Raw genomic sequence first — 19,378 nt, forward strand, 5'->3', positions numbered from 1 at the left:
CTTTACCCCTCCAGAGACCACGGAGGCTCCACCACCTTTATTGGCACCGTGCACGGGAGCTGGGAGCAGGGGCGTGCTACGGGGCAGCTTGTTTATCTGTCCTTCTGTCTGTCCTTCCGGCAGCGCCCCACGGTGCTCCGGGGATGGCTGTGGGGCCGTTGTGCCGTGGGGCGGTCTGTCTTTGGAACCCGCGGGGCTGCAGGGATGGCTGCGGGGCTGTCGTGCCACGCGGCAGTCTCACCGTGGGACAAGTCTCGCCATGGGCGGGGCAGTCCGTCTGTCTGTGGGGCACCCCACATGCTATGGGGCAGCGTGCAGGGCCCGGGCCTGGCCACGCAGCGCTTCAAACTCCCTCTGCACAAAATCTGTCAGCGCCTTCCGCATCTCCACCTGGGGGGGGACAGGGGGCCAGGCCCCACAGAGGCACGGGGCTGGGCCCCTAGAGCCTGGGGCCAGGGGGAACAGGCCCCGCAGAGCCGTGGGGCAGAGCGGTGTCCCCCCTCCTGCCATGGGGCAGCCCCCCAAGCACTCACCGTCGATGTGCCCTCAGCCCGGAGCCGCTCCAGGAGGGGCCGGACACTGAACGGTCGCCCCACGACCACCGTGATCCGCTGTGGGATAGCATCAGTACCCCACAGCCTACCCCACGGGCCCCACAGCCCACCCCAGGCCCACTGCCTGCCCCACAGCCACCCCCAGGCCCACAGCCCCACCACAGAGCCACCCTGCCCCGTTAACGCCCCACAGCACTTCCCAAGCCTGCCCTGCTCCCTGCCCTGCAGCCACCCGTTGCCCCAGCGCACCCCACAGCTGGGCTGTCTGTCTGCCCCCGTTCTCCGCCTCTGCTCACTCACCTGCCCCACGCGGGGCACGTACGGAGGGGTGTTGGGCAGGACGTCGTTCATGCCTGGTGCGAGGATCAGCAGGCACGTGCGCAGCCTGGCAGCGGGACCTGGCCCCACAGCGGGACCCGGCCCCACAGCGGGACCCGGCCCCCTGTGCCCTCCTGACTCCCCCCATGGCCCCACCTGCCCACATCCCCCATCCCACCCTCCCCCGTGGCTGCACGACCCCCTCCAGCTCTTCCTGCCCCCCCTCCACAACCCCCCAGCCCCGCCCCGCGCCCCCCAGCCCCGCTCACCCCCGTGCCACAGGGGCAGGATGATGGGGTCGAGGCGGCACTCAGCCAGGAGGCGCCCGATGCCTGCAACAGAGGGCAAGGTGGCTGTTTTGGGGGGCCAGGCAGCCCTTGGGGGGCCAAGGAGGCAATCGGGGCAGAGGAGGCAAGTGTGGATGGCAAGCGGGGGGCAGCAAGGGGCCAGCGGGCGACAACTGGGGTCAAGGAGCAGTTGAGGGTCAGGGACAGCTGGGGGACTGGGAGAGCGGTCAGGGGCAGAGGGGGGACAGTTGGGGGGCTCACCCCACTTGAAGCGCACGAACTCCTGCCCCATGTTCACTTTGCCTGTGGGGACACGGGGCCGTGGCGGGGGGGCAGCACAGGAGACCCCCAGGGGTCCCCCCGGCCCCCACCTGCGCCACCCACATCAGCAGAAGAAAGCAGGCCGATACCCACGGCTCCCAGTCCTTCCCAGTGCTCCCAGTTCCCCCCGGCCCCCAGTGGGGGTCCCAATAACCTTGATATAAACACCTTCTCCAAGCCCAGTGTTCCCAGTCCCTCTAAAGCCCATGAGGCCCCCCCTTTCCCCAGTTTCCCCAGTACCCTCGGGGAAGACGTGCACCCAGTCCCCCTGGTTGAGCTTCTCCAGGATGAAGTCCATCCCTCGCTGGTACACGCCGTCTCCTGGAAACACGGGTTCAGCATACTGGGACGCCTCCAGTACAGACTGGGACCAGCCCAGCACAACCATTCTCCACACTCCCTAGTGTGGAGAATCTCTTCCAGTATAGGCCGCAACCACCGCAGTACAGACTGGGAGCCCCCAGGCCAGGCTGGACCTGGCCCAGCAGCCCCTGTACAAACTGGGACGCCCCTAGTACAGATGGGGATCCCCCCCTCAACCCTGCACCCCTGCCACCCAGTTGCCCCCAGTCCCTCCCAGTTGGCCCCCACTCACCCCGGCAGACTGGGACGCAGCGGCCCAGGCTGAAGAAGCGTGAGTGCAGCTCCCGGGTGAAGCAGATGTCGGCAGCTGTGGGAGTCCTGGGGCGGGGGTGAGATGGGGGGTGAGCAGGGAGGGGGCTCCCCAGGACCCCCCCCGGACCCCCCCCAGCCACCTCCTCACCACCGCATCTTCTGCAGGCTCCAGACATGCCGCAGCTTCAGGGAACCTGATGGAAGGAAGGAGGGGCGGGTCACAGGGGCACCCCCAGACTGGCCAGGGACCCCAGACAGACCCACAGAAACCTCTGGGGAACCCCCAGCACCCGGGGGACTCCCCCCAACACCCCCACCTCCCTCAAGATCCACTGGGGACCCCTCCAACACCTTTCGATCCCCTGGGGACCCCCCCAGCACCCCCACCTCCCTCAAGATCCACTGGGGACCCCTCCAACACCTTTCGATCCCCTGGGGACCCCCCCAGCACCCCCACCTCCCTCAAGATCCGCTGGCGACACCCCCAACACCCTGGGGATCCCCCGGGGGCCCCTCAGGGCCTCCCCGGCATACCCCAGAGGTGGGGATCGTCCATGCAGGACTGGTGATTGGAGAGGGTGAGGAGGGGGGTGCGGGGCCCCCGGCGCTCCACCAGCTCGTGCAGCACCTCGGCGTTGTGCACCCGTAGCCGGTTCAGGTACCCTGAGGGGGGGACGGGGGCCTGGGGGCGCGGCGGGGAAAGGCGGGTCCCTCCCGCCGCCCTCCTGCCGCCTCCGCCCCCCCGGCCGCTGGCGGGGCACCGGGGGGTGACTCACGGGTCCAGACGCAGCTGTAGGTGCCCACCAGGCCGGTGACGAGGCGGCTGGCCAGGGCCCAGGACAGGGGCGGCCCCGCGGGGAAGGGCCACCTCACCGCCAGCGGCATGCTGCCATCGCGGGGGCTCGGGACGGCGCCTGGGGACGGGGCGGGGTTGACGGAGGGCCGGGGCCGGCAGCGGGACCCCCCCCCAGCTCGCCACCCCCGCCCCGGAGCCCCCCGGAGCCCCCGGCCCGCACACACCCCAGCCACCCCTGCCGTCAAGCGAGTCGTCCCCAGCTCCCCCGCCCGCCCACCCACTATCGCAAACTGGGGTGGCCTGCCGTCAAGCGCGGCGCGAGGTCGCAAACGCGGCAGGCGGGAGGACCCGGGGCAGGCGAGCAGCACCGAGCAGAAGGGCCGGTAACTAGGCTGGGCTAGGAAGGCGGGTGCACCATAGAGGAGCGGCCACGACACGCCCCCTTCGCGCACGCTAGGAATCCCCGCCCCCGCTCGCGGACAGGGTCCCGCCCGCCGCGCGCCGTCACCAGGGCGACGCCCGGCGCCATTTTGGCGTGAGGCGGCGGCCGCCATTTCGGAGGGGCGGGGAGCGCGGCCGGCCCCGACCCCCGGCGGCCCCGCCCCGCCCCGCCCCGCCCGGCCCAGCCCTGCGAGGGACCCGGCGGCGGCGGGACACGGAGGTGGAGCGGGACGGGCGGGTACGGCCGCTCGGTCCCCGCAGGGACCCCCCCGGGCCCGCCCCCGCCCCGCCCTCCCCGGCTGACAGCGGGCCCTGGGCCCGGCCTCACCCCGCTCCCCCCACCCCGCTCTCTCCGCAGGCCCCCCCCGGGGCGGCCGCCGCCGCCATGGCCGCCGTCTGGCAGCAGGTGCTCGCCGTGGATGCCAGGTGAGCCCCGGGGTGGTGACGACCCCTGACGCCTGGTCCCTTTGCAGGAGGGGGCACCCACGGAGGGGGGGGATGTCCTGACGCCTGGTCCCTTTTGGTGGGGGGATGCGACCCGGGCACCTGGGTGCCTGTCAGGGAGGACACCCTGATACCCGGGTCCCTTTTAGGGGCGGCAGATGCTGATGCCGGGGTCCCTTTGCGGGGGGGGATCCTGATACCCAGGACCCTTGGGGGGGGCGGATCCTGATACCTGGGTCCCTGAGACGTGTGTGTCTACTCCCCCCACACCGTGGTGCCACCCACCTCCTCCCTCGCCCCCCCCCAACACGCCATGCCAGTTGCCACAGGTGTTGAGGTCCTCCCCGTGTCCCCCAGGTACGCAGCCTACCGCACACCCCGCTGGCCCCAGTTCCGGACACAGTACGTGCGGCGCCGCAGCCAGCTGCTGCGGGAGCAAGCGCAGGGTGGGGCGCTGGAGGGGAGCACCCGGCGCTGGTACCTGCGGGTGCGCACCCGCCTGCTGGCCCAGCGCTACGGGGCCCTCTCGGAGCAGAGCAGCTGCCGCGCCCACAGCAGCAGCGCTCTTCGCGCCAGTCGCACCACCCTCGACCGCATGGAGGTACAGCCACAGGAGGGGGACAGGGGAGACAGGGGCTGTGAGCCCTTCCCAGTGGGTGGGGAACCCACCCAGGGAGACTCTGGGGTCATGGCACAGCTCCTGGAGGCTGCAGCGCCCGTTTTGGGGGAGCTGCGGGGTCCCAGCACCTGGTTTGGGGGGGTTGTGGGGTCCCGGTACCCCTCTGGGATCCCTGCAACCCAGTGGGGTGCAGGGGCCCCCACAGCCGTGTCCTTTCCCCAGGACTTTGAGGAGGACCCACGGGTGGCCCGGGGACACCGGCGCTCCCTCAGCCGCGGCTCCCACCCTGGGGTGCCCCGCGGGGCCCCCGATGAGCGGTGAGCACACCAGGTCCCCTGGGGTCAGTGGGTGCTGGCGGGGGGGTCAGGGTGCTGACGCCCAGACGCCTGGGTCCGCAGTCCCCCCGGGGTGGTGCCGACGCCACTGGCAGAGGCAAGCCGCGCCATGGCCGGGGACACGACACTGAGCGAGAACTACGCCTTCGCCGGTGTCTACCACGTCTTCGACCAGCACACCGAGAGTGCCGGTAACCAGGGGGGGCTGGGAGGGCGGGTTTCCCCCGGGTGCCAGTGGCAGCCGGTGCTGCCTCGTGCCAGCACTGATGGGCACCTGTGGCCGGGCAGTGCCCAAGGTGCAGTTCGCCCATGACGACCGGCACCTGTTGGCCTGCTGCTCGCTGGATGGCACCATCTCGGTGTGCCGGCTGGCGCCGGGGCCGCCAGCGGTGCTACGGGTGCTGCGGGGCCATGGGGGTGGCGTGGCCGACTTTGCCTGGTCCCTCTCCAACGACGTCCTGGTGTCGGCCTCCCTGGATGGTACCCTGCGGCTCTGGGCCCCTGCCGATGGGCGCTGCATCCGCCGCGTGCCTGACCCCGACGGCGCCGCCCTGCTCTGCTGCGCCTTCCAGCCGCTCAACAACAACCTCACTGTGGTCAGTGATGCCCCTACGTCCCCCCAGGACCCCCCCCCGCATCCCCCTGGGTCCCCTTGGTGCATCCTGGGTCCCCGCTGCTTCTCTTGGCCCCTCAATAACCACCTCACCGTGGTCAGCAACACCCCCGTTGTCCCCCCACGCCCCCCCCGGTTCCCCTCGGCCCATCCTGTGCCCCCAGAACCCTGTCCTATATGCGTCCCTCAAGCACGGCAGCCCCCAGTGACCACCCCAAGGCGTGGGGGGGTGCAGGGGCACATCCCCGTCCTGCAGTGTCCCATGTCCCCCCTGCCGTGTCCCCAGGTGGGCAGCGCCCGGCACATGGTGCGGGTGGTGAACATCTCGACAGGGAAGGCGGCGCGGGGCGGGGCAGGGCGGCTGCCCGGGCGAGTGCTGGCACTCTGCTTCGACGCCCCCGGCCGCGTCCTCTGGGCCGGCGATGACCGCGGCTCCGTCTCCTCCTTCCTCTGTGACCCCGGCACCGGTATGCGGCAGGGGAACGATGCCGGCGGGGGGGCACTGGGAGGGGCTGGGGGTGCCATAAAGGTGCTGTGGGGTAGTGGGGGGCCAGGGGCAGTGTGGGTGCTGGGGGGGGCCCTGTGCAGCAGCGCAGGGTGCTGACCGCCCCCCTTGTCCCCTGCAGGGCGGCTGACGAAGGCCTCGCGGGTGGTGGTGCAGGCAGGCGGCTCCATCACCTCGCTCTCCGCCCGGGCCTGGGCCAGCCGGGAGGCCCCGGACCCCTCCCTGCTGGTCAACGCCTGCCCCGACCGCCTGCTGCTCTTCCGGTGCGGGGGGACCCCGCGGGGGGCTGGGGGGTACCGCAGGGCGGCCGCGGGGCTCATCCCCTCTGTCCCCCACAGGGTGGTGGAAGAGGAGGGCTCGGGAGCGCCGGGGCTGCGGCTGCGGCGCAGCTTCCCCACGCGGCACCGGGAGCAGCCCCTGCGCAGCTGCTTCTGCCCCCTCATGTCCTTCCGGCAGGGCGCCTGCGTAGGTATGTGGGGGCAGTGGGGGGCTGGGGGCAGTTGTGGGTAGGTATGGGGGTGCTGGGGTGAGCGGGGGGGGCACTACAGGGTCTGAGGGCGCTTGCCCCGAGGAAGGGGGATCGATCCCTGCAGTGAGGGAGCAGATGGGGCGCACGCCCCACCCCCCCAGCACCCCCATTTTTGCCCCCACAGTGACAGGCAGCGAGGACGCCTGTGTGCACTTCTTCGATGTGGGGCGGGCAGCACGGGCCACCGTCAACACGCTGCAGGGCCACGGCGGGGCTGTGCTGGCCGTCGCCTTCAACTGCGACGAGAGCCTGCTGGCCTCCAGCGATGCCACCGGCACCGTCATCGTCTGGCGCCGCCAGCACGCCTGACTCCCCCCACCCTGCACACGTCCCCCCCATGTCCCCCCGGCATGGCACGGACCCCCCGCTACGTTTAACAAGCATGTTTGCACCCGGTGCCGTGTGGCTCAGAAGAGGTACTTGCGGCAGGCAGCAGCCCCGCACTTGCACTCGATGCGGCCCCGGGCCCGGGGGGAGCCCCCCAGGCCCCCCCCTGCCAGCCCGAAGTTGGAGTCCATGCGGGTGCTCTCGGCGTCCACCGGGTCCACTGGGAGGGGGGGAAACGGGGGGTGAGGGGGGTACCAGCAGGTCCCCGCGGCAGAGGGGCTGTCCTGCACACCGAGGGGACGTGCTGCAGGGCAGGGCGTGGTGCGGGGGGGGCAGTACCGTGCATGTTGTAGTCGAAGGTGAGCTCCTCGCCGGCGCGGATGGGGCGGGTGGCGAAGAGGGCGATGCGTGGCAGCCGCTCGTCCAGGTTCTCGATGAAGACGTTGTACACCTGCAGGTTGGGGTCGCACTGCCACGGGGCAGTGGGTGGGTGGGTGGGTGTGGCCGCAGGGGGCGTTTCCCTGCAAGCCCCACCCCAGCCCCATCTGCAGTGGGTGGGGCTGCAACTAGCCCCGCCCCAGGCGAAGCCCCGCCCCCCCCGCGGCCCCACCCACTCACACTGTGGTTTACAAAATGGGAGATGTTGCCATAGTGGGCGGCGTCCACGGTGTAGACGTCCTCTACGTAGTCCAGGTCGAAGAGGTAGGTGGCTCCCTGCCGGTCGTACACCTGCCCTCGGCGCTCCGCCTCCTCTGACGTGATGATCTGGGGCGGGGCCACCATGTCACACCCATGCCACACCTGTGCCCCGCCCCGCTCCAGCCCACCCGGCTCTCACCTCCCCCACATACTCCATGACGAAGCTGTTCTTGCGGATGCGCTCGAGGGTGCGGACGCCCCAGCCGCGGCCGTTGCCCGTGCGGAAGATGCAGAGGTCGTAGCGGATGCCCTTCTGCACCACGCGGTTGGGGCAGTCGGCGCCGCAGCGGCACCTCGAGTTGCACTCGTAGATGGGCAGCCCCGCCCGGATGCGCACCTGCCCCGCCTCGTTGTAGGCGAACTTGTTGCGGGAGGCCCCAGGGCAGCAGCCGCCCGCCGCCTCCGCCAGGCAGTCGTGGCACTCGCAGCCCACCGCCACCGGCGTCAGGCTGATGCCGGCCCCCACCTTGTACTCGTTGATGTAGACGAAGTCCCGGGGGGGTCCGTGCAAGTCCACCTCGTTCTCCACGGCGATGCGGCCCCGGTGGCTGCGGGTGCTGTTGAGGAGCCGCTCCCAGCGCCGCAGGGCCCGGCGCTGCTCCGCCTTCTGCACCAGGTAGGAGGCAGCGCGGGCAGGCAGCCCCCGCGGGCCAGGCCGCACCGGCCCCCCTGGGGCGCGGGCCAGGTCCTGGTGCAGCTGCTTCAGCAGCCCGCGGCAGCGCAGGTTCTTGCGGGGCTCCCAGGTGTTGGCGGCCTCGGGGTACCCCCGCCACTTCACCAGGTAGTACTCCTCGTCCTGCAGCGGGGGAGAGCAGGGGTCGGGGCGGGGCCGGGCATCCGGGGGCCTCTTCGGTTAAGGTGGCACCTCAGGGGTCTCCTGGGGCTGGGGGGGGAGCCCTGCGGGGCATCAGGGGGAGCCCGGGGACGCTCAAGGTGACGGGGCGTCCAGGGCTTCACAAGGTCGGGGGGCGTCCCGGGGACGTTAAAGGGGCCCCTTGGGCCCTGTTTGTCACCGGGGCCTCCCCCCCCCCGGAGGAGCCCGGGGGCCGCCGCCCCTCCGCACTCACCCGCACACGCTTGTAGTCGCAGAGGTACTCCACCTCGAAGTCCCCCAGGTTGCGACGGGTGACGCCCAGCGCCCGGCACCGCAGCCGCTCGAGCCGGCACAGCTCCTGCAGCCCCGACCACGACGACTTGCAGCAGACGGAGCAGCCTGGGGGGCGGGGGGACACGGGCGGGCGGCGTTACCGGCGGCGGGAGGACGGACCCCCCCAGCACCGGCCCGGCCCCGAGCCCCGGCCCCAGCGCGGAGCGGACCGGACCGGACCGGACCCCCCCGCCCCGTCACGCCGCCGCCAACGGTCGCCGCGCGCCCCCTCAGAAAAAGAGCGGGAAGCGGTGCGCGCCGCCCGCAGCCGCTCGCCGCCCCCGCCGCGGCGGGCCCCAGCCCCCCGCGCGCCCTCGCCCGCGCGCACCTTTTAAATTTTCCGCCATTTTCTGCCGCTTTTTTTTTTTTTTTTTCCTTTTTCCCTTGTTTTTTTTCTCCACTTCCGCCCGGCGGGCAGCGCGCGGGGCGGGGCGGGGCGGGGCGGGGCCTCCTCCCGCCCCCGCCCGGCTCCCATTGGCGGCGGCGCCGCGCCGTTTGCATCGCTCCCAGCGGCCCCCGCGCGCGGGCCGCGCACCCCGAAAAGGGCCGGTTTTGCCCCATTTCCCCGCCGCTCCGCCGGACCCCGCCCCGCTCGGGCCGCGGGGCCTCCCCCCGCCGCACCCTCCCCGGATTCTGCCCGACGCTGTAAGCGCTCATTAGCCGTTCATAGCGGTAATTAATCAGGGCGAGCAGGCGCGTGTCCCTTTATTTGCCGTCTGCTGGGGCGGGGGGGCTCAAGCCGGGGTCGCGGTCGCCTCAGTCGTCCCACTCGTCGTCGTCCTCCTCCTCCTCGCCCTCCTCGCCCTCGTCTGGGGAAAGCGGGGGTCAGGGGGGGGGGCGCGGGCGGGGGGGTGCCCGTGTCCCCCCCGCCTGGGGCGGCCGCGGGGCGCTCACCCGAGGAGTGGATGACTCTGCTGCGCTTCTGCATGACGTCCATCAGGGCTCCCACCAGCCCCCCGGAGCTGGGGCCGCCGCCGCTGCCGCCCTCGGAGACCTCGGGGGTCTGGGGGGGGGCACGGGGGGGGGTCAGGGCTGCCCCACGGCGGGGACCCCGGCCCACGGCCGCCAGCACCACGGCCCCGCCCCGCCGGCCATGCCAGCCCGGGGGAGCGCGGGAGATGGGGCCCCCAACGCCACTGACCTTGTTCAGGGTCACGCCCTGGCGGATCTGGTCCAGCAGAGCCCCCCGGGCCGGGGGGGGCGCGGGGGGGCCGCCGGGGCCGGGGCCGCCGCCGGGGGGGGGGCGGCGGGGGCGGGGGGCGGTGGAGGGGGCGGGGCCGCGGCGGCGCCCGGGGGGCGGGGCCGCGGGGCGGGGGCGGGGCGACGGGGCGGGAGGGCGGGGCCGCGGGGGGGCCGCCGCGGGGGGGGGCGGGGGCCCTCCAGGGGGCGGTGGCAGCGGCCCCGAGCGGCTGCGGGGGGGGGCCGGCGGGGGGGCGGGGGGGGCGGGGTGCCCCCCGGCCCGGCGGGGGAGGGGGACCTGTGGGAGGAGAGAGATGTTAATTAGTGCCTTAATGAGCACCCTGCACTGGGAGGGGGGTGCACGGGTCCTATAACGGGGGGGGCGGTATGGATCCTGTAACGGGGAGGCTGGCTGTACACTGTAAGGAGGGGGTTCCATGAACCTTGTCACGGGGGGCAGATAGATCCTGGAACGGGTTGCGGTCTGTATGGACACTGTAATGGGGGGGCGTATGGATCCTATACGGCGGGAGCCATATGGACCCTATAATTGAGGGGGCTGCATGGGGGAGCACAGGACCCTTGAAATCTTTGGGGGGGGGGGGGGCATATGGATCCTATAACGCCCAGGCGGGGCTGTGCGGGAAGGCCCATACGGCCCCCCAGGGTGCCTGTAGGCGTGGGGGGCTCACCCTGCCGGCGCATCTCCTCCCGCACGGCCTGCAGCCCCCCACGGCCCTGGATGAAGTCGTGGATGAGGCGGGAGGTCTCGGCGTCGGCCAGCTGCGCCTCACTGATGCCGGCCCGGGCGAAGAGTGCCCGCAGGGCGGGGTCCAGCGCTGCCACCTGTGCACCCCACACTGGTGTCACCCCACGGCATCACCCCACGCTGGGGGGACACACGTGGGAGCCACCTACGTCGAAGCCATTGTTGGGGTCCCAGCCGATGTGACTGACGTGCCTGGAAGGGGGGCGGGTGGTGAGCGGCTGCCCTGCGGGGGGGCCTCCTGCCCCACGGCTATACCCACGCGTGCCCCCTCAACCCGTGGTGGGGTCCCCTCCGCCCCATCCATACCCACAGCCCCACACGTTCCCCCCCCCGAGACTCACTTGAAGCCAGAGGGGGCCCCGATGTCAGCCTTGGAGATCTTTTTGCGGCCCTTCTTCTGCTCCCCGGCTGTGGGGCTCGCCGTGGGTCCTGTGGGGCTGGGCAGCCCCCGGTAGCGGGATGCCGTGATGTCGGGGTTGGCGATGGGCACAGCTGGGAGCGAGGGGGCTGCAAGGGGCAAAACCCGGATAAGAAACTCTCTATGGGGCAGCGAGACCCTGCTGTGGGGCTGCAGGACCCTGCTGTGGGGCAGGCACTCACTGCTGCCGTCGGCGGTGGCCATGGGGGCCCGGGGCAGGCTCCCGCGGCGCTCTGTGGGGGCGATGACAGAGGGTGTTGGCGCCGCACCCCACGGCGTCCCCTTGGGTCCCCCCAGTTCTGCCCCCCGCCCCGTCAGGCCCCCCGAGACCCTCGGGACGGGGGGGACTCACCATCGCCGGGGGGCGGTGGGGGCGGGAGCTGCCGCTTCTCTGGGGGAGAGAGGGGAGAGGGGGTGAGCGGGGGGCCGGGGGCTGCGCCGGGGCCGGGGGGCTGCCCCGGTGCATCGCGAGGGGCGCGTTCTCACCCGCCCGCTGCTGGCGGCGGCGCAGCCGCTCCTGGACCAGCTCCTCGAAGGCGGCCGCCTCCCCCTCATCCGCGAAGTTCAGCCCCGCCCGGCCCTCCTGCACAGCCAATCAGGGGGCTGCCCCGGGGGACCTGCCCATTGCCCTCAGCCCCACCCTTTGGCCCCACCCATGTGTCCTTGGCCCCTCCCATTGCCCTCAGCCCCACCCATGTGCTCTTAGCCCCACCCCTTGGCCCCTCCCATTGCCCTCAGCCCCACCCATGTGCTCTTAGCCCCACCCCTTGGCCCCTCCCATGTGCTCTTAGCCCCACCCCTTGGCCCCTCCCATGTGCTCTTAGCCCCACCCATGTGCTCTTAGCCCCACCCCTTGGCCCCTCCCATGTGCTCTTAGCCCCACCCCTTGGCCCCTCCCATGTGCTCTTAGCCCCACCCATGTGCTCTTGGCCCCTCCCATTGCCCTCAGCCCCACCCCTTGGCCCCTCCCATTGCTCTCAGCCCCTCCCAGTGCCCTCAGCCCCACCCCTTGGCCCCACCCATGTGCCCTCAGCCCCACCCACAGGCCCCACCCCAACATCTTTAGCCCCTCCCACAGCCCCTTAGCTCCACCCCAGAGCTCCCAGCCCTGGAGCCCCACCCACTGTCCCTAAGCCCCGCCCCCAGAGACCCACCTGTCAGCCCCACCCGCAACCAGGAGCCCCCAGAGTCACCCCTCCCCTTGGCCCCGCCCCTCCCCTTGGCCCCGCCCCCTCCCCTTGGCCCCGCCCACTCACGTGGGAGGTGAAGGTGTGGAAGAAGGGGGCGGGGGCGGCGTAGCCCATCTCCCCGTGCAGCTCCTGCTCCCACTGCAGGCTCCCGGCCTGCACCACGGCATGGGGCACCCGGGGATCCCCCGAGAGACCCCCGGGGACCCCCCGGCCCCGGCAGACCCACAGAGACCTCCCCCAACCCCAGGGACCTCCCTGACACCCAAAACCCCCCCCCAGCCCTGAGAGATGCTCAGGGACACCCCCTGAGCTCCAGGGACCCCCAGGGACTCCCCTCACCCAGGACACCCTCAGGGACAATCCCCAACCCCGGGACCCCCCGGGACCCCCCACTCACGGCCAGGCAGTAGAGACGGATGAAGTAGGAGCGGCGGGGGCTGTCCCGCACCAGGCAGGCGACGCCGCATCCCCGTTTGGCCCAGGTCCCCCCCGGCTCTGCCACCACCAGCTGCACCACTGCCGTCGCCAGCGTCTGCAGGGACACCGTGGGCACGGACCCCCCCAAATCCCTCCTGAGACCCCCCCCCCAAACCACCCTATGGCCCCCCAAGCTCCCCATGGGGCCCCCCAAGACCCCCCAGTGCCCCGTGTTTCCCTCCCAGGACCCCCCAAATCCCCCTCAGACCCCCCAGACCCTCCCACGGGACCCCCAGCCCCCTCCAGGCCCCCAGGAATCCCCCTCAGGGGCCCCCTGGGACCCCCAGCTCCCCCCCCGACCCCGCCAGTTCCCCATTAGCCCTCATGAGGCCCCCAAGTGCCCCCCAAATCCCCCTCAGGAGCCCCCCAGGATCCCATGGGACCCCCAGCTGCCCCCCCCAGGCCCCTCCAGTCCCCAGTGAGCCCCCCGGCCCCCGCTCAGGCCCCCTCGGCCCCTCACCACACATTTCCGGCCCAGGAGCTCGAAGAGCCGCAGGTTTTCCTGCTGCTGCAGCAGCCCCGAGGGGACATTGTCGCCCCCCGGGGCCCCTCCCCGACCCCCCCGGCTCATCCCCTGGCTGCCTGGGTGCCTCCCCTCGAGGACTGGGACCCCCCCAAACGCCTGGGTGCCCCCCCAAATGCCTGGGTCCCTCGCAGAGGCTGCTTCCGCCCGGAAGCACCCAGGGCCCCATGGTGGTGGGGACGTCACCTCCGGGCTGAGAGGGACTGGGAGGGGGAACTGGGGTAACTGGGAGGGACTGGGAGGAATGAGGGGGACCTAGGAGGGACTGGGACAAACTGGGAGCAGCCTCTCTGCAAATACAGGCAGCGACAGGGCTGAAACTGGGGATACTGGGAGGAAATGGGAGGAACTGGAAGGGGACTGGGGGAACTGGGAGGGATGGGGGCGGAACTGGGAGCAGCCTCAGCCAACACAGGCAGCGATGAGACTGAAACTGGGGATACTGGGAGGGACTGGGGGGCACTGGGAAGATCCTAGTACTGCCCCTCCCCACCCCTGCCCAAGCTGGGGACCCAGGCGTCCGGGAACCTCCACTTCCCACCCTGCAATGGAGACGGCAACCCCTTCCTAGTTCATACTGGGAGCCCCCAGCCCCTTCCCAGTCCATACTGGGAGCCCCTATCCCTTTCCAGTGTGGACTGGGACACCCCTTACCCTTCCCCAGTCCACGCTGGGAGACCCCCGCTTCATACTGGGAGCCCCATTTCCCTTCCCAGTACAAACCAGACCCCCACACCCCTTCCCAGTTCATATTGGGAGCCCCCAAACAACAGTCATGGGCATCAGGTTTATTCGCGTCTTCGGCACCTCACAGATCCCCGGACGCCTGGGTCGCCCCCCAGGATGCCAGGGTCCCTCCCGCAGGAGGGGGGGAAGGGGGGCAATAAATAAGGAGGGGGATGAGAAGGCACCCAGGGGTGGGGGGTGGGGGGGCAGGCAGAAACTGGGTCGCAGTGGTCCATACTGGGAGAACCCACATGTGCATTAAGATCCCAGTCGGGGCGCCCTACCGGTCCATACTGGTCCATACTGGGAGAATGCAAGGCCACACGAGTAAAGAGATCCTGGGCAAGATGCTGTACTGGTCCATACTGGGAGGACACAAGGCCACACAAGTGAAGACATCCCGGGCAAGACACTGTACTGGTCCATACTGGGAGGACGCAAGGCCACGCGGGTGAAGAGATCCCAGGCAAGATGCTGTACTGGTGCGTGCTGGTCCGTACTGGGAGGACACAAGGCCACAGGGGTGAAGAGCTCCCAGTTGGGCTGCCGTACTGGTCCATACTGGTCCATGCTGGGATGGCTGAAGGCCATGTCAATGCAGTGATCCCAGCTGGGATGCTGTACTGGTCCATTCCGCTCTGACCCAAGGCGATGCATACATGGGGCTCCCAGTTGGGCCCCCAGACCCTTCCTGGTCCATACTGGTCTGGTCCAAGACAACGTAGATCCAGGAGTTCCCAGCTAGGATGTTGTAGGTCCGTACTGGTCTATACTCGGATGCCCCAAGGTGATGTAGAACCCCAGAGGGGAGGCACTGGGCTGTACTGGTCCATACTGGGGTGTCTCTGGACCCCCTGTGGGGATCTGTGGGCTTCCAGGGGGTCTATAGGTCCCCAGGGGTGTCTATGGGGCCCTCATGTTGGCCTATAGGTCCCCAAGGTGACCTAGGGGATATTTATGGGGTGCCTATGCTGCTCTACAGGTACCCAGAATGGACCTATGGGACCTCTTGGGGGATCTGTGGGGTCCCTACACTGCCCTATAGGCCCCCACATTGGCCTCTGTGTCCCCAGAGAGGACCTACAGTCCCCGTGGTGCCCTACAGGTCCCCACAGTGGCCTACAGGTCCCCAAAGAGGATCTATGTGTCCCCCAGGATGCCTATGGGGTCCCCATGGCAGCCTACAGGTCCTCTGCGATGTCTGTGGGGTCCCCACATTGTCCTATGGACCCCCACAGGGACCTAGGGCTCCCTGTGGTGGCCTAGAGGTCCCCAAAGAGGACCTACAGGTCCCCATGGGATGCCTATGGGGTCCCCACATTGTCCTACTTGTCCCCACGTTGACTTAGGGCTCCCCATGGTGGCCTAGGGGCCCCCAAAGAGGAGCTACAGGTCCCCATGTGGTATCCATGGGGTCCCCAGATCCCCATGGGGTCCCAGCAGGGCCCCTGGGCCGCCCCCAGCCCCCCGACGCCCCTAGCCCGTGGCAGGCCCCCCCGGGGGTGCCCCCCCCCAGCCCTCCAAGTAGCGGGCGAAGAGCCCCTTGGCGCGGCGCAGGACGCGGGGCAGGTGGTGGCGCCGCACCAGGCGGTCGAAGTGCATGGCCACCTCGTTGTAGTCCCCGGCCCGCGCCATGACGGCCTCCCGCTGCTCCAGCAGCATGGCCAGGCAGAGGAAGAGGAGGAAGGGGTTCCCCTGCCCCAGCTCCTCTGGCGGTGGCAGCGGTGCCCCGTCGTCCTCCAGACCCACCTCCTCCTCCGAGGACGAGGAGGAGGATGAGGAGGAGGAGGAAGAGGAGCATGAGTCCTCCCAGGCCCAACCACCCCCCCAGGGGTCCTCGGGGGTGTCAGCAGCCTCCCTGCCCGCGCTGGGGTCATCACATACCTCTCCGGGGTCTTCACCAACCTCTTGGGGGGAGTTGGGGGCGTTGTCAATCTCTTTGAGGGTGTCACCAACCTCTTTGTGGACCTCGGGGTCTTTGCTGATCTCTTTGGGGTCTTTGCCGATCTCTTTGGGGTCTTTGCCGATCTCTTTGGGCATGTCAGGGTCTCCCCCAGTCCTCTTGGAAACGCCGTGATCATCGCTGACCTTTTCCAGGGTATTCAAGTCTTCACGTACCTTCTTAGAGATATTGCGACCTTCACAAGCTTTCTTAGATACATCACGGTCTCCACAAACCGCCTTGTAGATGTTTGGTTGTTCTCCGATCTCCCTGAAAGCGTTGGCGCTTTCATTGATCTTCTTGGGAACGCCAAGGTCTTGGTCAACCTTCTTAGAGACATCGGGGTCGTCTCTGGTGTCCTTGGGACCATCAGGGTCTTGGCCACCATCACTGGAGACTTTGGGATCCTCTTGGATGCCCCTGGGGACCTTAGCACCACCTTGGACCTCCCCGGAAGCCTTAAGGCCACCCTGGCCATCCCCAGGGACCTTGGCACTGCCGCGGACGTCCCGCGAGATCTTCAGATCCTCTTGGTCATTCCAGGAGCCGTCAGGACTAGGCTGGACATCCCCAAAGACCTCAGGCTTCTCGTGGTTGCCCCCAGATTTCTTGGAACCACCCTGGACGTTGCTGGAGCTCTCAAGACCCTCTTGGTCATCCCCAAAGCTCTTAGGATCCTTCTGGATGTTCCTGGAGTTCTCGGCACCCTCTTGGACGTTGCTGGAGCTCTTTGGTTTCTCTTGGTCATCGATGGAGCTTGCAGGAGCCTCTGGGCCATCCACGGAAGCTTTAGAACCATCTTGGATGTCACTAGATCTCCTGGGACCCTCCTGGCCATCCCCACAGGCCTCATGGCCACCTCGACCGCTGTCCACCTCTGCAGGGGCCTCACTCTCCCCCTGCTGCCGGCGCCGCCGGCGCGGGGGCCGGGGCCGCAGCCCGCGCCGCTCACGCAGCCCTCGGCGGGCCCGGCGGGGCCCCAGGGGAGCACCTAGGAGGGGGATGCCATCCGGGGGGGGCGGCGGGGCGGGCGGCAGCGAGCTCCAGGTGATCTCCAGCACCCGTAGGGCGTCCTCAAAGGCGAACTCCCGCTTGAGCTCCAGCAGCAGCCAACGGTAGCAGAAGAGCAGGTCGTGGGCACCGCGGGCGGCCAGGAAGGCCCAGAACGGGGGGTCGGCACGGCGCAGGAGGCGTCGGAGGTGGGCAAAGGCGCGGGCCAGCCCCCGGCCGCCAGGGCGGAAGCGAGGGCCGAGGCGACGCATGAGGGCGCAGAAGCAGAGGAAGGCCTGGGCCTCATCGTCCAGCACGGCCAGCAGCGGGGCGGCCACATCCGACATGCCCTGGCAGTAGGAGAGGCGTGGGTGGCCCAGGGCAAAGGTGGTGAGCAGAGCCTGCAAGGCAGCCAGGTGGGGGTGCCCCTCCTCGGGGCCCCCGAAATAGGGGTGTCCCCGGTCGGTGCGCACCACGTCCTTGCGCACAGCCGCCCCCACCAGTGCCAGCTCGGCCGGGGCCGCCCGGGCGGCCAGCAGGGCCTTCAGCGCCGCATACTCGCCTGCCTTGCGCCGCAGGTGGGCCAGCCGCTCCTGCCCCGACAGTCCCGCCGGGAAGACGTTCAGCAGGTACCGCCAGACCACCTGGGAGGAGGGGAGATGGGGCAGGGGGCGGTCAGGGGCCCCGGGCAGACCCTGGGCAGGGGGACCGGGGAAAGCCAGGGGGACCCACCTTGCGCAGGCCAGGCTCGATGCCGCCATGGTAGACGTGGAGGCGCAGGTCGTGGGGCCGCAGCAGCCGCCCGCCGGGGCCCAGGTAGGTGCGGAGGTCAGCATCACTCAGGGGGGCGCAGGGGGGCGGCGGTGGGGGGGGCGAGGGAGGAGACCCCTCAGGCCACGCCAGGGCTGCCTGCGCCCGGGCCAGTGTCCGGCCCACCTGTGGGGAAACGGGTCACCAGCGGCGCGGAGGGGGGGCTGGATGTGCAGGGAGCTATGGCGGGGACAAACTGGAAGCACTGGGAGGGGACTAGAGAGCAACTAGCACCATAGACAGGGTGCTGAGAGGAACTAGGAGCATTGGGAGGCACTGGGAGGGAACTGGGATGGCCAAGGGAGCACAGGAAGTGCAGGTCTCAGCAGGGTGGGGGAACCCAGGGCCCCGCCGGACGCCCAGGTCCTACTCACCTGTGCCAGCAGGGCCTGGGTGAAGGGTAGTGCTGCGGCCAGGAGCGAGCGGCGCTCGGGGAGGGGCTCTGCCGCTGCCACCTCTCGGGGGCTGATGATGTCCCAGTCCTCCAGCAGCGGGCCTGCAGCACCCAGATGCCTGAGTCCCTCCACTGGGCACCCAGGCACCCAGGTCCTCTTCCTGACACCCACCCTAAGGGGGTGGACACCCGGGTCCCCCGCCAGCCACCCCCCTGGGGATGCTGGGGTTTCCCCTCTCTAAAACAAGAGACTCCACTGAGCTCCCTGGGTCCCAGCTGCCTGAGTCCCACCACCCTCCTCAGCCCGGGGGTCCCCACGCACTTTCAGCGGGGGGCCGGACATCAAGGCGCAGGCGCAGGACAGGCCGGGCGCAGGCGAAGGCGGCTGCCAGGTCCCCATCGCTTAGCAGCGGCACGAAGGTTTCCTGGCCCTGGGGGTCGCGGGCCACGAAGCTGACGGAGAAGCTCTTCTTCCTGAGGGGATGCGAGGGGGCACTCAGCAACCGAGGCACCCCCAGGGGATCAGGCGGCCCCGGGGCGGGGCCCGGGCTCACCCCTGGAGGTCGAAGGCGCGGGCCAGGATGTGCTGCAGCACGTCCAGCGAGGTGATCTGCGGGTCGACGGCGAAGGAGCGGAACTCGGGCGGCAGCAGCCCCTCACTCTTCTGCGGGCAGCGTCAGCCAGGCGCGGCGGGGGGGACCCGGGGGCCGGGCCAGAGCCCCCCGAGCCGCCCCCCCCGCCTCCGGCCCGGCCCCTCACAGCTGCCCAAAATGGCGGCCGCGTCCCGTCGCCCCGGCAACAGCGCCTCAGCGTGAGAACCCCCTCCGCGCCCCTCAGTGGCCACCGCCCCCCATGTGACCCGATCGGCGGCAACCACCCCCCCCCCGCCGGCGACCACTGGCCACGCCCCCCGCGACAGATGGTCCCCCCCACTAAGAGGCGCCCCGCCTCCGCCAATACCCCGCCCCCTCCGCCCTTAACCCCGCCCCCTCCGTCCATAACCCCCCCCCCCGCCCCTCACCTTGACGCGCACGCGCACCACTTCGCACTCCTCCTCCAGCGCGGCCCCGCCCCCCGGGCAGGCCCCGCCCCCCGCCGCCGCCATGGCGGGGGCGGGGCGGGGGGGCTCCGCGCAGGCGCAGAACGGGAACGGAGGGGGGGATGTCCGTGCCGCCACCGCCCCCCTACCGGGAAACCGGGGGGAAAGGTGTTACGTCACCGTGCTGGCTCCACGCCGCGCCCCCCTCGGTGGAAGGCGCGGGCGCGGGGGCATGGGGGAGGGGGGGGAAGCCGGAGCGGCGCCGCGATCGTCCCCGTCCTGCGGCCGCGGCGACGGCAACAACATCCGGGTTAGCGCCCGGAAGTGACGTCACTGGGCGGAGCGATCGCTGCCGCGACGGCAGACGGGGA

The 19,378-nt window shown here is 70.5% G+C and overlaps 4 protein-coding genes across 19 annotated transcripts; 1 reads left to right on the forward strand and 3 right to left on the reverse strand.

Moving 5' to 3' along the window:
• Positions 1-22: 22 nt before the first annotated feature.
• Positions 23-3,445, reverse strand: TAFAZZIN (tafazzin, phospholipid-lysophospholipid transacylase). 9 transcript variants are annotated; one of them, XM_087771299.1, is made up of 11 exons: positions 3,196-3,341; positions 2,872-3,009; positions 2,630-2,758; positions 2,244-2,289; positions 2,076-2,161; positions 1,721-1,801; positions 1,421-1,462; positions 1,142-1,204; positions 855-907; positions 534-611; positions 23-390 (listed from the first exon to the last, which is right to left on the reverse strand). In XM_087771299.1, the coding sequence occupies exons 2-11, from the start codon at positions 2,978-2,980 to the stop codon at positions 301-303; spliced, it is 777 nt and encodes a 258-aa protein (XP_087627425.1). In that variant the 5' UTR covers positions 2,981-3,009; positions 3,196-3,341; the 3' UTR covers positions 23-300. The 9 variants fall into 9 exon arrangements, with proteins under 9 accessions (XP_087627425.1, XP_087627424.1, XP_087627432.1 ...); XM_087771298.1 differs by having other exon boundaries at positions 3,169-3,314; XM_087771306.1 differs by having other exon boundaries at positions 3,173-3,300.
• On the forward strand, positions 3,438-6,773 carry WDR13 (WD repeat domain 13). Its single transcript, XM_087771251.1, has 10 exons — positions 3,438-3,570; positions 3,691-3,758; positions 4,134-4,377; positions 4,618-4,712; positions 4,794-4,921; positions 5,019-5,326; positions 5,630-5,810; positions 5,970-6,111; positions 6,187-6,317; positions 6,502-6,773. Exons 2-10 carry the CDS (start codon positions 3,718-3,720, stop codon positions 6,684-6,686), a joined length of 1,455 nt encoding a protein of 484 aa, XP_087627377.1. The 5' UTR covers positions 3,438-3,570; positions 3,691-3,717; the 3' UTR covers positions 6,687-6,773.
• On the reverse strand, positions 6,746-9,058 carry SUV39H1 (SUV39H1 histone lysine methyltransferase). Its single transcript, XM_087771263.1, has 6 exons — positions 8,879-9,058; positions 8,471-8,616; positions 7,543-8,199; positions 7,323-7,469; positions 7,044-7,173; positions 6,746-6,924 (listed from the first exon to the last, which is right to left on the reverse strand). The coding sequence occupies exons 1-6, from the start codon at positions 8,895-8,897 to the stop codon at positions 6,785-6,787; spliced, it is 1,239 nt and encodes a 412-aa protein (XP_087627389.1). The 5' UTR covers positions 8,898-9,058; the 3' UTR covers positions 6,746-6,784.
• Positions 9,059-9,093: 35 nt separating this feature from the next.
• Positions 9,094-19,338, reverse strand: TBC1D25 (TBC1 domain family member 25). Of its 8 annotated transcripts, XM_087771157.1 has the most exons (17): positions 18,990-19,338; positions 18,523-18,632; positions 18,291-18,442; positions 17,949-18,070; positions 17,497-17,700; positions 15,717-17,408; positions 12,504-12,638; positions 12,173-12,259; positions 11,403-11,499; positions 11,269-11,307; positions 11,099-11,149; positions 10,840-11,005; positions 10,648-10,690; positions 10,422-10,575; positions 9,692-10,027; positions 9,445-9,553; positions 9,100-9,359 (listed from the first exon to the last, which is right to left on the reverse strand). In XM_087771157.1, the coding sequence occupies exons 1-17, from the start codon at positions 19,071-19,073 to the stop codon at positions 9,227-9,229; spliced, it is 3,714 nt and encodes a 1,237-aa protein (XP_087627283.1). In that variant the 5' UTR covers positions 19,074-19,338; the 3' UTR covers positions 9,100-9,226. The 8 variants fall into 8 exon arrangements, 6 of the variants coding, with proteins under 6 accessions (XP_087627281.1, XP_087627283.1, XP_087627284.1 ...); XM_087771155.1 differs by lacking the exons at positions 11,403-11,499; positions 12,173-12,259 and adding an exon at positions 14,117-14,573 and having other exon boundaries at positions 9,094-9,359; positions 18,990-19,335; XM_087771158.1 differs by lacking the exon at positions 12,173-12,259.
• Between the last annotated feature and the right edge of the window lie 40 nt (positions 19,339-19,378).

This window comes from Nipponia nippon, unplaced genomic scaffold (assembly GCF_047370975.1).
Source record: "Nipponia nippon isolate SJK-2023a ecotype South Korea unplaced genomic scaffold, ASM4737097v1 scaffold_35, whole genome shotgun sequence".
Lineage (NCBI taxonomy): Eukaryota > Metazoa > Chordata > Aves > Pelecaniformes > Threskiornithidae > Nipponia > Nipponia nippon.

Coding starts and splice junctions, on each gene's coding strand:
- TAFAZZIN (XM_087771303.1), bottom strand. CDS start 3,445: ATGGCGGCCGCCGCCTCACGCCAAAATGGCGCCGGGCGTCGCCCTGGT. Junction 3,010..3,168: donor ACCCCAGTTTGCGATAGTGG/GTGGGCGGGCGG, acceptor CCCCGTCCCCAG/GCGCCGTCCCGAGCCCCCGC. Junction 1,802..2,075: donor CTGCGTCCCAGTCTGCCGGG/GTGAGTGGGGGC, acceptor CCGTGTTTCCAG/GAGACGGCGTGTACCAGCGA.
- WDR13 (XM_087771251.1), top strand. CDS start 3,718: ATGGCCGCCGTCTGGCAGCAGGTGCTCGCCGTGGATGCCAG. Junction 4,922..5,018: donor CCAGCACACCGAGAGTGCCG/GTAACCAGGGGG, acceptor GTGGCCGGGCAG/TGCCCAAGGTGCAGTTCGCC. Junction 5,811..5,969: donor CCTCTGTGACCCCGGCACCG/GTATGCGGCAGG, acceptor TGTCCCCTGCAG/GGCGGCTGACGAAGGCCTCG.
- SUV39H1 (XM_087771263.1), bottom strand. Junction 7,470..7,542: donor TCATGGAGTATGTGGGGGAG/GTGAGAGCCGGG, acceptor GCCCCGCCCCAG/ATCATCACGTCAGAGGAGGC. Junction 6,925..7,043: donor CTTCGACTACAACATGCACG/GTACTGCCCCCC, acceptor CCCCCCTCCCAG/TGGACCCGGTGGACGCCGAG.
- TBC1D25 (XM_087771155.1), bottom strand. CDS start 19,073: ATGGCGGCGGCGGGGGGCGGGGCCTGCCCGGGGGGCGGGGCCGCGCTG. Junction 17,409..17,496: donor TCGAGCCTGGCCTGCGCAAG/GTGGGTCCCCCT, acceptor CCCTCCTCCCAG/GTGGTCTGGCGGTACCTGCT. Junction 11,150..11,268: donor CCCACCGCCCCCCGGCGATG/GTGAGTCCCCCC, acceptor TCGCCCCCACAG/AGCGCCGCGGGAGCCTGCCC.